Source organism: Ips typographus, linkage group LG11 (genome assembly GCF_016097725.1).
Source record: "Ips typographus isolate SLU linkage group LG11, UJ_Ityp_2.0, whole genome shotgun sequence".
Classification (NCBI taxonomy): domain Eukaryota; kingdom Metazoa; phylum Arthropoda; class Insecta; order Coleoptera; family Curculionidae; genus Ips; species Ips typographus.
The window spans coordinates 3,773,089-3,787,963 of NC_138432.1; the positions used below are offsets into that span (position 1 = coordinate 3,773,089).

At 34.9% G+C, this 14,875-nt stretch overlaps 2 protein-coding genes across 4 annotated transcripts in view; both read left to right on the forward strand.

Moving 5' to 3' along the window:
- stumps (DBB domain-containing protein stumps) overlaps nt 1-6,667 on the forward strand; it is a 123,739-nt gene extending 117,072 nt beyond the window's left edge. For all 3 annotated transcript variants that reach the window (XM_081989117.1, XM_081989116.1, XM_081989118.1), the window contains 5 exons: nt 1,260-1,520; nt 1,731-2,101; nt 2,419-2,799; nt 5,576-5,804; nt 6,317-6,667. In XM_081989117.1, coding sequence (XP_081845243.1) covers nt 1,260-1,520; nt 1,731-2,101; nt 2,419-2,799; nt 5,576-5,804; nt 6,317-6,414 — 1,340 coding nt within the window. In that variant the 3' untranslated portion in view covers nt 6,415-6,667. The remainder of the gene's footprint in view (nt 1-1,259; nt 1,521-1,730; nt 2,102-2,418; nt 2,800-5,575; nt 5,805-6,316) is intronic.
- Nucleotides 6,668-9,895: 3,228 nt separating this feature from the next.
- Nucleotides 9,896-14,875, forward strand: LOC145735284 (waprin-like protein). The gene is made up of 4 exons (XM_081989134.1): nt 9,896-10,089; nt 11,194-11,253; nt 14,459-14,626; nt 14,677-14,875. Exons 1-4 carry the CDS (start codon nt 10,077-10,079, stop codon nt 14,775-14,777), a joined length of 342 nt encoding a protein of 113 aa, XP_081845260.1. The 5' UTR covers nt 9,896-10,076; the 3' UTR covers nt 14,778-14,875.

Here is a 14,875-nt window from a genome sequence, read left to right on the forward strand (position 1 = left end):
TGTGTTAGCTACAGGGTGGATTTTTTTATCAAATTGTAGCCAAAGCAACGCTTTATTTAACCACCCTATACAACTTGCCCAGAAAACATTTTTGTGAGAGCGCCAGAAGGAAAAACTTCAAAGTGACATCAAGCTAAAACTAACAAAGCAATGTCTGGTTTGACAGGTCATAACTTTGGCTGTGTGTGAGCTACAGGGTGGATTTTTTTACCAAATTGTAGCCAAAGCAACGCTTTATTTAACCACCCTATACAACTCGCCCAGAAAAAAATTTTGTGAGAGCGCCAGAAGGAAAAACTTCAAAGTGACATCAAGCTAAAACTAACAAAGCAATGTGTGGTTTGACAGGTCATAACTTTGGCTGTATGTGAGCTACAGGGTGGATTTTTTTATCAAATTGTAGCCAAATCAACGCTTTATTTAACAACCCTATACAACTTGCCCAGAAAAAAAAATTGTGAGAGCGCCAGAAGGAAAAACTTCAAGGTGACATCAAGCTAAAACTAACAAAGCAATGTCTGGTTTGACAGGTCATAACTTTGGTTGTGTGTTAGCTACAGGGTGGATTTTTTTATCAAATTGTAGCCAAAGCAACGCTTTATTTAACCACCCTATACAACTTGCCCAGAAAACATTTTTGTGAGAGCGCCAAAAGGAAAAACTTCAAAGTGACATCAAGCTAAAACTAACAAAGCAATGTGTGGTTTGACAGGTCATAACTTTGGTTGTGTGTTAGCTACAGGGTGGATTTTTTTATCAAATTGTAGCCAAAGCAACGCTTTATTTAACCACCCTATACAACTCGCCCAGAAAAAAAAATTGTGAGAGCGCCAGAAGGAAAAACTTCAAAGTGACATCAAGCTAAAACTAACAAAGCAATGTCTGGTTTGACAGGTCATAACTTTGGTTGTGTGTTAGCTACAGGGTGGATTTTTTTATCAAATTGTAGCCAAAGCAACGCTTTATTTAACCACCCTATACAACTTGCCCAGAAAACATTTTTGTGCTAAAAAAAGCTAGTGCACCATATGGTTTGACAGGTCATAACTTTGGTTGGGTGTGAGTCGAAACAACTCTTTTTTGACCACCCTGCACAACTAAAGTCCCAATATTTTGATTTAAACAGCAACTATACTTCACAAACACAAAAAACCTCACAAAACAGTAAAAACTAGAGTCAATGGAGTAAAACTGTGTAGTGATTTGTCTGATAATGCAAATTTTGTCAAGCAAAACGTCTGAACTCGATTAATTTTCAGGTAACGAGGAATTCCCCACGTTACTGCACTTTGCCGCCAAATTTGGATTGGAAAAACTGGCCGTACAACTGATGGACTGTCCTGGGGCTGATTTAGCCTACGAAATTCGCAACATCCACGATATGACACCGACAGAAATTGCCGATGCTAATGGCCATTATCCTTTGGCTGCCCTCCTCAAAGGCTACATGAATATGAATGAACTATCCACCGTTTACACCAAACTGAAGGAGTTTAGTCTGCAGCAAAACAACGAAGAAGGTAAGTTTTACTTCTTCATTATAACACTTGAAGATGGTCATCAGTTTCTGGTGTCCATGAGCTCTCAGAAGTCCTTTCAGTGTCAACCAATCCTCAGATGATCCATTTGGTTGCCTTGAAGTTGAATGGTCTTTTCCTCCTAACAAACTCTCTTTTGCAGTGATCCTCTTGTACCTTCCCAAGAGAGATTAAAAACAATTATAATTACAGATGACCAAGGATATCTGAAACCCAAAGAAATGGAATCCTTCTACAAACTGTGTCCTGCACCACGTCCAATTAACACCGAAATGACCAAAAGCTGTCCCACGCCAATTATGACTCCATCCAGTGATTGTGGCAGTTCACTGTACTTGGCAATGGACAGAGCTCCCACGGCTTTTTCCAGAGAAGATTTACATAAAACAATGGAAGAATTTGCCTGCCAACCAATCAAAGAGGAGGAGAAACAGTGCACCAGGTCGGAATCGCCTAGTTCGAGGAAACCCAGCAAGATGGCGCCTGTGGTGGAGGACAAATACCAGAGAGAGCTTGCCGAGATCATTATGGATTTTAAGAATAACGTTCACTCTTTGTCTCAAGTAAGAAATGTTTTTTTTTTTGAACACTCTGTATATGTTCTATCCTGTTGCGGTTGGTAGAGGGTGAAAGAACGGTTCAGGATGAACATTTTGAGCTTTTTACAGTCGCTGAAACCCCAAAAACGGCGGAGATACAGCATTTTCAAAATTTTGATTTCAAAAAAAGTAAAAAGTCGAATAACTCGGAAACGGTTAGAGTTACAGAAATTTTACGAGAGACCGTAAATGTTCAAAATGACCTTCTGCTTCTTATTAGAGCAATTTTTTTGTCGATTTTGACTGAAATTACACAAATTTAAAACATAAATTTTCTGCAGGTAGAGAAACTGGTCGAAGACTGGAAGAACCGAAACGACGTGCAGAAATCCTTCAAAGAAAAACAGGAACAACTGAACGAGATGCGCATGCGCTACGAACACATGCAACAAGAGTACAAAGCGAAAACGAAGAAACCGTCACCGTTCGAAAAACTGCGAAGATTGTTCTCCAAACCGCAGAAAAGTTCAGTTAACGAGGAAAAATCTGGAGAAATCACGTCGGAAAATGTGATTTCTGGACCTGCGTTCATCCTGAATCAGAGTTCCAGACCGATTAGTAGTTTGAGTACTTCTTCGAGTGGTTCCAGTGGTCGGATGAGTACCATAAGCGGGTGCAGTGTAGGGGACAGTGGTACCCATTCGGACAATGAAGATCGAAAGGTAATTTTCTGATATTTTTGCAATTTTTCGGTGTTAATGTGAGGCAAAAGGTGTTTTGATGGAGGATTTTCCTATTAAAGACCCTGCACAAGTTCAATCGAGCGTAACTCGATTTTTTGAAAAAATATCAAAAAAGCGTAAAAGGGAAAAGTTGTAGGGAATTTTATCCTCTACAAGTCTACATTAGAGCACTTTTCCCCTAAAAAACCTTTTAAGGGAGATATTCCCTTAAAACTGTGTCAAAGCGCAAAAAAGTGTTCTAAAAGACCCTGAACAAATTCAACCAAAAGTAACTCGGTTATTTGGAAAAATATTAAAAAAGTTAAAAAAGGAAAGTTGTAGGGAATTTTACCCTCTACAAGACTGGATTAGAGCACTTTTGCCCTAAAAGGACTCCTTAGAGAGATATTCCCTAAAAACTGTGTCAAAGTGCAAAAAAGTGTTCTAAAAGACCCTGAACAATTTCAACCAAGAGTAACTCGGTTATTTGGAAAAATATTAAAAAAGTTAAAAAAGGAAAGTTGTAGGGAATTTTACCTTCTACAAGACTGGATTAGAGCACTTTTGCCCTACAAGGTCTCCTTAGAGAGATATTCCCTAAAAACTGTGTCAAAGAGCAAAAAAGTGTTCTAAAAGACCCTGAACAATTTCAACCAAGAGTAACTCGGTTATTTGGAAAAATATTAAAAAAGTGAAAAGAAGAAAAATGTAGGGAATTTTAACCTCTACAAGACTGGATTAGAGCACTTTTGCCCTACAAGGTCTCCTTAGAGAGATATTCCTTAAAAACTGTGTCAAAGAGCAAAAAAGTGTTCTAAAAGACCCTGAACAATTTCAACCAAAGGAACTCGGTTATTTGGAAAAATATTAAAAAAGTGAAAAAAGGAAAGTTGTAGAGAATTTTACCCTCTACAAGACTGGATTAGAGCACTTTTGCCCTAAAAGGTCTCCTTAGAGAGATATTCCCTAAAAACTGTGTCAAAGAGCAAAAAAGTGTACTAAAAGACCCTGAACAAATTCAACCAAGAGTAACTCGGTTATTTGGAAAAATATTAAAAAAGTTAAAAAAGGAAAGTTGTAGGGAATTTTACCCTCTACAAGACTGGATTAGAACACTTTTGCCCTAAAAGGACTACTTAGAGATATATTCCATAAAAACTGTGTCAAAGCACAAAAAATGCTAACTCGCTTATTTGTAAGAATATCAAAAAAGTGTAAAAAAAGTTTTTGCCAGTTTTGACGTCACAGTCACGTTAAAAAATGCCTTAATGACAAGTGACAATTGTCAACCACGTCACCACTGTCCAAAATTAGCCTCCAACGAAACATGGAACTATAAAAGTTAAAGTTTTAATTTCCGTTGAATGAAACGGACTTTACAGCTTTATAGGCAAATGTTTGACAGTTTCAACGTCACAATTAAGGTAAAAAGTGTCCTATCGTCACGTTACAGCTGTCAAAAACGTACCAACTGTTCAAAATTATTCTTCAACAGGAACGTATGGCTGTAAAAATAAAAGTTTTGATTTCTGCTGGACGAAATGTACTTTATAGCTTTATGGACGGGTGTTTGACAGTTGTGACGTCACAATCTAGTTAAAAAGTGTCTGAATGTCACGTGACAGTTGTCAACCTCGTCGCAACAGCTACAAATTCTCTTAATATCACACGAAAGCTGTCAAACACGTCACAACTGACAAAATCTTTCTTAGTCAGGAACGTGGAGCTGTAGAAGTGAAGGTTTTAATTTCTTTTAGAGAGTATCAAAGGCTAAATGAACTTTATAGCTTTATGGGTAAGTGTGGGACAATTGTGACAGAACAATCAAGTCAAAAAGTGTCATAATATCACGTGACAGCACAGCACAGCACACACACAGAATGTAAGGCTATAAAAGTAAAAGTTTTAACTTCTGTTGAATGAAATGGTTTTTACAGTTTTATGGGCGAATGTTTGACAGTTGTGACATCACAATGACGTTAAAAAGTGTCTAAGTGGCATGTGACAGCTGTCAACTACGTCACAACTGTCCAAAATTAAACGAAAATTAGACAAACAAGACGTGGAGTTATAAAACTGGAACTTGTAATTGCCGCTGGATAAGATGAACTTTAGAGCTTCATGGACGGGTGTTTGTCAGTTGTGACGTCACAATCAAATTAAAAAGTGTCTTAATGTCACGTGACAGCCATCGACCACGTGATAACTGTCCAAAATTGGCCTCAGACAGAACGTGGAGCTATAAAAGTGATAGTTGATTTCTGTTCATTGAATGGAAATGAAAAATACTCGCTAATTTGAAAAAATATTAAAAAAGTGTAGGAAAGAAAACTTGTAGGGATTTTTACCCCCTACAAGATTGCATCTGGGCACTTTTGCTCAAAACAGCCTCTTAAAAAAGATATTTCTCAAAAATTCAAAGCATATACTCAATAGCAAGTTCAATCAAGGGTAACTCGGTTATTTGAACAAATATCAAAAGAGTGTATAAAAAGAAAGTTATAGGGAATTTTATCCTCTACAAGATTGCATTAGGACATTTTTGCCCTAAAAGGTCTCTCTAGAGAAATATTTCCTGAAAACACAAAAAAGTCACTTGCACAACTTAACCCACTTGGTTTGACAGTTAAATTGGTACTTTTCCACATAACCAGGTAACAAATGACAGTTAAACAGTTACCAGGGTGAGTTCGATAAGTTTGAAAACTACCTACTCTCAACTTAACTAAAGAATTCAAGAAAGTAACATTTTTTTCAAATTTTCCTTTAATTGCAGATTTCTCTTGGAGGACACACAGAGCACGATTTCAAGGAATTTGACATCAACAAGGCCGCTTTAGAATTGAATTACACCCCAGTACCTGTACCAAAACCGGTGAAATTTCCCAATTTGCACATGTTTGAGACTATTGAAGAGAACAAACCGGCAACAAGGCCGGATACTTTGGCACTTGGCAACGACCAGTTTTACATTCAATTTCCACCAAATGGACAACCAATTTCAGGTAAGAACTACAACAAAATTGCCAAATTTGACAGTTTTGACGTTGACGAACACTTTTATACGTTGCTGTCATAACTGTCAAAACTCATCAGTGACCTTGAAAGTAGAAAATGTCAAATAGATATGTTTCTTTGAGGAATTGCACTGTAAGTTGTGTTTACAGCTCCATGGAGCCAAATCTGACAGCTCTGACGTTAAGAAACATTTAAATACTTGGCGTGCGTCATGTGACAGCTGTCATAATTGTCAAAACTCACTCACCGGTCACCCGAAAGTATAAAATGTCAAATAAATGTGTTTCTTTAACGATTTGCAGTGTCAGATGTGTTTGCAGCTCCATGGAGCCAAATTTGACAGTGGTAATGACAAGTTTGACAGTTATGCACTTTCTTGAAAATTCCAACTCATGTTGCTGTCATATGTCAACTTAATTATGACAATTGACTTGATTCTACACCAACTACTCCATATATTACACGCTTAATTAATACAAAATATTTCTTTTTTTTGCAGCTTTGGTAAAAAATGTGGAATCTCCCAAAAATGACTACATGAATCTACCAGCTCCAAGTCAGGATAGCCATGACTATATAAATTATAAACCCACGTGATATTTTAGTACTGCTTTTGTGTAAATATTATTTTTTTAAGGAATTAATTAAATTGTATCTTTGTGCTAATTCGATGCAATACAATTTTCACATTATTTATATACGTTTTGATGTTTTAAACATAATATTTATGTTTTTTTTTTATTTATTTGTAATATTTGCATTTATATGATGTCTCTCAACCACTTTTTTAATGGTATTTTATTTGTAATTTTGTACTTTGTCTATTTTCCAATAAATTGTGTTTTAAACAATAACAGTAGTGAGTTAAAAAAAAAAAATCCGCCAAAAAAAAAAACTAGTGTAACTGAAAGAGAAACATTGATAATTGCATGCTCGAGACAAAGACAGAAAAACCTAATAAAAGTCTAGTAAGCGAAAACCTCGGGGCAATGTTGCCAGATGCTTATTTGATTCATCCACTGGATTAGTTGCATAATTTTGCAAGCCATTCGACAAATTTACAGAGACGTTTGACAACATCGCACCAAAATGTTCGCCTACTTGGACTTTTTTAAAGGTTTCTGTCTTTGTCTCGAGCATGCAATTATTAATGTTTTTCCGTCCTTTACGCGGTTTCCCTATTTGTTGTTTTGTTGATTTTAGTTGCTTGGTCAGTCATCTCAAATCTTCCGTTTTGGAACTCTCTGGAACGTTCTAGAATATTTTTGAGAACTTAAGAACACTCTAGAGGTTTTTCTTACCTTCTAGAGTTTTCTAAAACAACCTAGAACGCTCTATAACTCGCTCCAATGTTCAAAAACCTTCCAGAACCTTCTGAAACGTTCTTCGACAATCGAGAGTCTTTCAGAACATTCTAGGGGCTTTTCGTACTTTGTAGAGCCTTCTAAAAACACCTAGAAGATCCTAGAGTCTCCTCGAACGTTCCAAAACTTTCTAGTTTCTTCTAAATGCTTCTAGAACTAGCCAGAACATTAACCTCAAAACTTACCGGGATAGGGAATTTAAAACAAAAATCTGTCAAAAACGGCAAATATCTCAGAAAGGGTTAGTGATACGGAAATTTAGTAAGAGTCCTAAAATGTTCAGAATGTTTTTCTGCATCCAGCTGAATGGGTTTACATTGGTTTCAAAACACCTACAACCGAGTAAACGCGGTCACTACATACAGAGCCATTGTGTCTGATCAAGGTGTTTCTTTTCTGCATTTTTTGGACATGTCGCAGCGTTGCTAGATTAGCGTCAGGCGAAAGAAGGGTTCAAGAGGAACATTTTGCGCTTTTAAGGGTCGCTGTAACCCCAAAAATTACAGAGATCCAGAATTTTAAAAACTTACAATTTTGAAAAAAATCAGTGTCAAAAACGGCAGATATCTCATAAACGGTAAAAAATACGGAAATTTAGCAAGAAACCAAAATTATTCAGAATGACTTTTTCCAACCAGTTAACTGAGTTTACACCAGTTTCACATAGTTTGAACGAAGTAAACGCGGTCACTAGTTGTTCCAATTAATGGTAGTTTTCTTTTCCATTTTTTGGCCACCCTGTATACACGGCAGAGTTGCTAGATTAAGGGCAGATGAAGGAGGGGTTCAAAACATATATTTTAAGCTTTTAAAGGTATAGAAATACAAAATTTTAGTAGTATTTTCGAAATTTGAAAATTTTGCTACAACTTCCCAGGAATATGTCAAAATTGGCAAATATCTCAGAAAGGGTTAGTGATACGGAAATTTCGTAAGAGTCCTAAAATGTTCAGAATGTTTTTCTGCATCCAGCTGAATGGGTTTACATCGGTTTCAAACACCTACAACCGAGTAAACGCGGTCACTACATGCAGAGCCATTGTGTCTGATCAAGGTGTTTCTTCTGCATTTTTTGGACACCCTGTATATGTCGCAGCGTTGCTAGATTAGCGTCAGGCGAAAGAAGGGTTCAAGAGGAACATTTTTGCGCTTTTAAGGGTCGCTGTAACCCCAAAAATTACAGAGATCCAGAATTTTAAAAACTTACAATTTTGAAAAAAATCAATGTCAAAAACGACAGATATCTCATAAACGGTAAAAAATACGGAAATTTAGCACAAAACCAAAATTGTTCAGAATGACTTTTTCCACCTAGTTGACTGGGTTTACACCAGTTTCACATAGTTTGAACGAAGTAAACGCGGTCACTAGTTGTTCCAATTAATGGTAGTTTTCTTTTCCATTTTTTGGCCACCCTGTATACACGGCAGAGTTGCTAGATTAAGGGCAGATGAAGGAGGGGTTCAAAACATATATTTTAAGCTTTTAAAGGTACAGAAATCCAAAATTTTAGTAGTATTTTCGAAATTTGAAAATTTTGCTACAACTTCCTAGGAATATATCAAAATTGGCAAATATCCCAGAAAGGGTTAGTGATACGGAAATTTAGTAAGAGTCCTAAAATGTTCAGAATGTTTTTCTGCATCCAGCTGAATGGGTTTACATCGGTTTCAAAACACCTACAACCGAGTAAACGCGGTCACTACATGCAGAGCTATTGTGTCTGATCAAGGTGTTTCTCTTCTGCATTTTTTGGACACCCTGTATATGTCGCAGCGTTGCTAGATTAGCGTCAGGCGAAAGAAGGGTTCAAGAGGAACATTTTGCGCTTTTAAGGGTCGCTGTAACCCCAAAAATTACAGAGATCCAGAATTTTAAAAACTTACAATTTTGAAAAAAATCAGTGTCAAAAACGGCAGATATCTCATAAACGGTAAAAAATACGGAAATTTAGCAAGAAACCAAAATTATTCAGAATGACTTTTTCCAACCAGTTAACTGAGTTTACACCAGTTTCACATAGTTTGAACGAAGTAAACGCGGTCACTAGTTGTTCCAATTAATGGTAGTTTTCTTTTCCATTTTTTGGCCACCCTGTATACACGGCAGAGTTGCTAGATTAAGGGCAGATGAAGGAGGGGTTCAAAACATATATTTTAAGCTTTTAAAGGTATAGAAATACAAAATTTTAGTAGTATTTTCGAAATTTGAAAATTTTGCTACAACTTCCCAGGAATATGTCAAAATTGGCAAATATCTCAGAAACGGTTGGAAATACGCAATTTTGACTGGGTTTACACCAACGTAACTCACTTGGAACGAGGTAAACGTGGTCACTAATGGTTTCCGACTAAAAATGGCCTTTTTGGACACCCTGTATATCTTCAAATAAGAGAGAGTTTAGTCTGGTTCATTTAGCAACGTTGCTTGATTTGGAGTAAACAAAATCCTTTATTACTCAAGCAGAGGATAGAGAGCTGCTGTAGCAAAATTTATTGCAATTACAGTGTTGTTATCAATAACACAGTAAGAATAATTTGTTTTTTATTAATATATTCATAAAATATCCTATTAATTTACAGCAAAGCAGTTTTGATTACCTAAAATTTTGATAAGCTAGCAAAAAAATTGTTTTTCTCTTTTAATTTTGCAAGGCCTCCCTATTATGTATCATTACTAAAAACCCTCGGGGTACCATTACCATTTAAACCACAGCAAGAGTGAGGATCAAGTTTAAAACTAATATTAAGAATCAGTGTTTTGAAATCCTAGCAAGAGTAACAATATACCAGTATAATTATAAATTTTGCTAAGAAATAGTGTATTTTTCGGAAATTATTCAATTAGTAGTGTTGGGTTTTACACTAAACTGCTAATAAATACGTAAGAAACAAAATGATTCATTTGGGTAAGTACCTCATGATTTTTAAGAATGTTACAAGGCAAAAAGTGTTTTGTTAACTAACTCCATTTCGACTGAGCGTAACTTCGTTATTTGAGGAGTCACAAAAAAGTGCAAATAAGGAAACTTGTAGGAAATTGTATCCTTTACAGGATTGTATTAAGATACTTTTGCCCTTAAGGGCCTCCTTAAGGAGTTACAAGGCAAAAAAGTACAAGGTGCACCAAAACTGTTTTTTTTTTAACTAACTCCGTTTCGACTGAGTGTAGCTTCGTTATTTGAGGAGTTACAAAAAAGCGTTAATAAGGAAAGTTGTGGGAAATTTTATCCTCTACAAGATTGTATTAAGGTATTTTGCCCTTAAGGAGTTAAAAGGCAAAAAGTGACAGGGTGCATCAAACTGCATATTTTGCACTGACTAACTCCATTTGGACTGAGCGTAGCTTCGTCATTGGAGGAGTCACAAAAAAGTGCAAATAAGGAAACTTGTAGGAAATTGTATCCATTACAGGATTGTATTAAGATGCTTTTGCCCTTAAGGGCCTCCTTAAGGAGTTACAAGACAAAAAGTAATAGAGTGCACCTAACTGCATTTTTTCAACTAACTCCATTTGGACTGAGCGTAGCTTCGTTATTTGAGGAGTCACAAAAAAGTGCAAATAAGGAAACTTGTAGGAAATTTTATCCCTTACAGGATTGTAATAAGCTGCTTTTGCCCTTAAGGGCCTCCTTAAGGAGTTACAAGACAAAAAGTAATAGAGTGCACCTGACTGCATTTTTTGAACTAACTAACTCCATTTCGACTGAGCGTAGCACCGTTAATTGAGGAATCACAAAAAAGTGAAAATAAGCGAAGTTGTAGGAAATTTTATATAATATATAATTGTATTAAGGTTTTTTTGCCTTTAAAAACTTTCTTAAGTAAAATGATTTCTTGTTCCTTGTTCAAAAATTACTAATTTGCTCGTACCTATTTTTAGATTAAAAACAAAAAATTTACTACAATTAGCACAGTTGTGGTTTTGTTTCAATTATGTAATAATTAATTTTGGCGGTTTTTTATGTTTATTTGTACAAAAATTCAACAAAACAGTTTTTTTTCCTTTTCAGGTAAATTACTGGCTGCTTTAATTGTCCTTTTGTGCATTGCCTTTACTTTGGGAGTGGATAGTAAGTATATAATATACAGTGTGTCCCAAGAAAATAGCGAAAAATGTATATCGAAATAAATAAGAAGTATAAGGAAACAATTTCTAAATGTAAATATATAAATATCTTCAATTAAACTTTTCTAGAGTCTAAAGAAAAAAATTGTAGCTAATTTAATTATCCTAAGAGGAACCTTTTGTCCTTAAGGGCCTCAGAAGGGAGATATTTGCTTAAGAACGTCTGTTGAGCGCCAAGTCGGACCGTTCTGACAGTTTTAATCGATTTGACAAAGCTGTCAATCCAGTATGTCAATTTGTACCACGCAACAACTGTTAAACACATCACTACTGTCAAAAGTCACACTCGACACGTCATAGAGATATAAACCACAATTTTGTAAAGCTACGCCACTGAAAGAGTTGCAATTTATAGCTTCACGGAATTGACGGCATGTAGCTGTCATTTGAAATTGTCTGACAACCGTCAAACTGGCCCAACAAAACAACAAAATCACACAAGATGCGATTGTACTGATACAACTCTACTTCAGATTCATATTCATAATTGTGACATCACGTGACACATAATGACGTCTGTAATTGACAGTTGTGTCACACACTTGTCAAATTACGTCATGTCTGTCTGTCAACATTTGAACTTTATCTATAAAGCTATAAAGTGGCATTCAGCTTATTTATACTCATTATTTTCAAGTATGTTCTATATATTTATAGTTCTATGAACAGGATTTTTGACAGTTTCCACAATCAAGCTGCGTATAAAATTGACAGCTACATGTCACATCTGTCAAAATCCAATCAAAAATGACAATAAACTTATAAAGAAACCCTGAAATTTGATTAACACTGTAGAAAGAATATTAAAATTATTTTAGAGGTTAATGGTTGTGATTCTGACAGTTCTGACAATTGATTGGTAGTTTGACATTATCATTTCATCTATCACCTCGCTAAAAACCTGCAAAATTGTATTCATGAAGCTATAAAGCGTCATTCAGCTAATTTGTAATCATTAGCCTTTTGCATAATTTTCAAATATGTTTCAAACATTTATAGCTCTATGAGCAAGATTTTTGACAGTTGCCACAATAATGACTGATCAAGCTGCGTCTAAAATTGACAGCCACATGTCACATCTGTCAAAATCCAGCCAGGAAACCCTGAAATTTGATAAACACTGTAGAAAGAATATTAAAAATATTTTACAGATTAATGGTTGTGATTCTGACAGTTCTGACAAATGATTGGTAGTTTGACATTATTATTTCATCTATCCATTTGCTAAAAACCTGCAAAATTGTATTCATGAAGCTATAAAGCGTCATTCAGCTAATTTGAACTCATTAGTCATTTGCATTGATTTCAAGTATGTTTTATACATTTATAGCTCTATGAGCAAGATTTTTGACAGTTTCCACAACAATGACTGATCAAGCTGCGTCTAAAATTGACAGCTACATGTCACATGTGTCAAAATCCGGCCCAAAATAATAATAAATTTATAAGGAAACCCTGAAATTTGATTGACACTGTAGAAAGTATATTAAAATTATTTTACCGGTTAATGGTTGTGATTCTGACAGTTCTGACAAATGATTGGTGGTTTGACATTGTCATTTCATCTATCCCCTCGCTAAAAACCTGCAAAATTGTATTCATAAAGCTATAAAGCGTCAATCAGCTAATTGGTCACTTTGACTAATCATTAGTCATTTGCAGAATTTTCAAGTATGTTTTATACATTTATAGCTCTATGAGCAGGATTTTTGACAGTTGCCACAATAATGACTGATCAAGCTGCGTCTAAAATTGACAGCTACATGTCACATCTGTCAAAATCCAATCAAAAATGACAATAAACTTATAAGGAAACCATGAAATTTGATTAACACTGTAGAAAGAATATTAAAATTATTTTACAGGTTAATGGTTGTGATTCTGACAGTTCTGACAAATGATTGGTAGTTTGACATTGTCATTTGATCTATCCCCTCGCTAAAAACTGTCAAAATTGTATTCATGAAGCTATAAAGCGTCATTCAGCTAATTTGAACTCATTAGTCATTTGCATTGATTTCAAGTATGTTTTATACATTTATAGCTCTATGAGCAAGATTTTTGACAGTTGCCACAATAATGACTGATCAAGCTGCGTCTAAAATTGACAGCTACATGTCACATCTGTCAGAATCCAATCAAAAATGACAATAAACTTATAAGGAAACCATGAAATTTGATTAACACTGTAGAAAGAATATTAAAATTATTTTACAGGTTAATGGTTGTGATTCTGACAGTTCTGACAAATGATTGGTAGTTTGACATTGTCATTTGATCTATCCCCTCGCTAAAAACTCATGAAGCTATAAAGAGCTTTTCAGATTATTTATACCCATTTACACTGTTTTTAATAAAGAAACCTTGAAAGTTGATTTACCCTATAGAAAGTTTATCGTGATCATTTTATAGGTTTATAGTTGTGATTCTGACAGTTCTGACAAATGATTGTTAGTTTGACATTGTCATTTGATCTATCTCCTTACTAAAAACTGTCAAAATTGCATTAATAAAGCTGTAAAGTGTCAGAAACAAGCGTTCAACTAATGTGTACTCATTTATACTGTTTTCAAATTGAACTTTGACAGATTTCATTTGATGTTTATTTACATTAACATCACGTGATGTTTGAATATTTTTTTAAAATTGAATTTTGACAGATAAAATTTGATGTCTGAGTTTTGATTTGATTTTCGAGGTGAAAACTGCATTATTCAGTTAGGTGAGTGTTTTAATAATTTTTAAACACTATTAGAACTTTGACAGTTTGACAGAGTTGACAGACAACTGACAGATCAAGTTCCAGTGCATGAAGCTATAAAATCACTTTTAAACCACGTTTAGAGGTAAAAAAGTGTATTTTATGGATTTCAAAACGCATAAAATGGTAAATATCTCTGAAAAAGATACAGAGAGGTATATGATATTATATATGAAATATGTCTAGAATTTGACGTAGAATACAAATACAAACATTTGAGAGACGAGAAACACACCGTATGTTGTGTACAAACGTTTAGTCTTGTATTACCTGCCGAAAACCAATGTTGTTACATTGTTTACTTGAAAAATACAAGCTTTTTAAGCCCTGGAATTTAGTTTAAACAAATTTAACAGGCTTCTTCCTTATTAAGTGAGACTGTTTACAGATGGTTGTCCTCTCTCAAACAAAATGACGTCATGCACGCCCAAATGTAAAGACGATTCCGAATGTTATGGAAAAAAGTGTTGTCCAAATGTCTGTAATGCAAAATCGTGTGTTCCAGACCATCTCAGAGACTCGAACAAATATGACGGATACAAGAATCAACAATCCAGTAAGTTTACATATTTTTTACAAAAAAAAAAACTAAAAAAATTATTTTAGGTACAGCTACAGGCAGTTATTGTGGTAATGTGAAATGTAACGCTTATGAAAAATGCGAAATGGACAGATCGACCAAACGACAGAAATGTGTACGAAACTAATAAGAAATATATTGGACAGACTATATTATAATAACCCTCTAAAGTAGACATAGTTTTACAGTATTATATGAATAAACTATGTAATATATAATTTGAAT

Bases quoted from the DNA above. Each gene is read 5' to 3' on its own strand.
- LOC145735284 (XM_081989134.1), top strand. The intron at 11,254-14,458 runs GTAAGTATATAA...GACTGTTTACAG, and splicing joins CTTTACTTTGGGAGTGGATA to ATGGTTGTCCTCTCTCAAAC. The intron at 14,627-14,676 runs GTAAGTTTACAT...AAATTATTTTAG, and splicing joins ATACAAGAATCAACAATCCA to GTACAGCTACAGGCAGTTAT.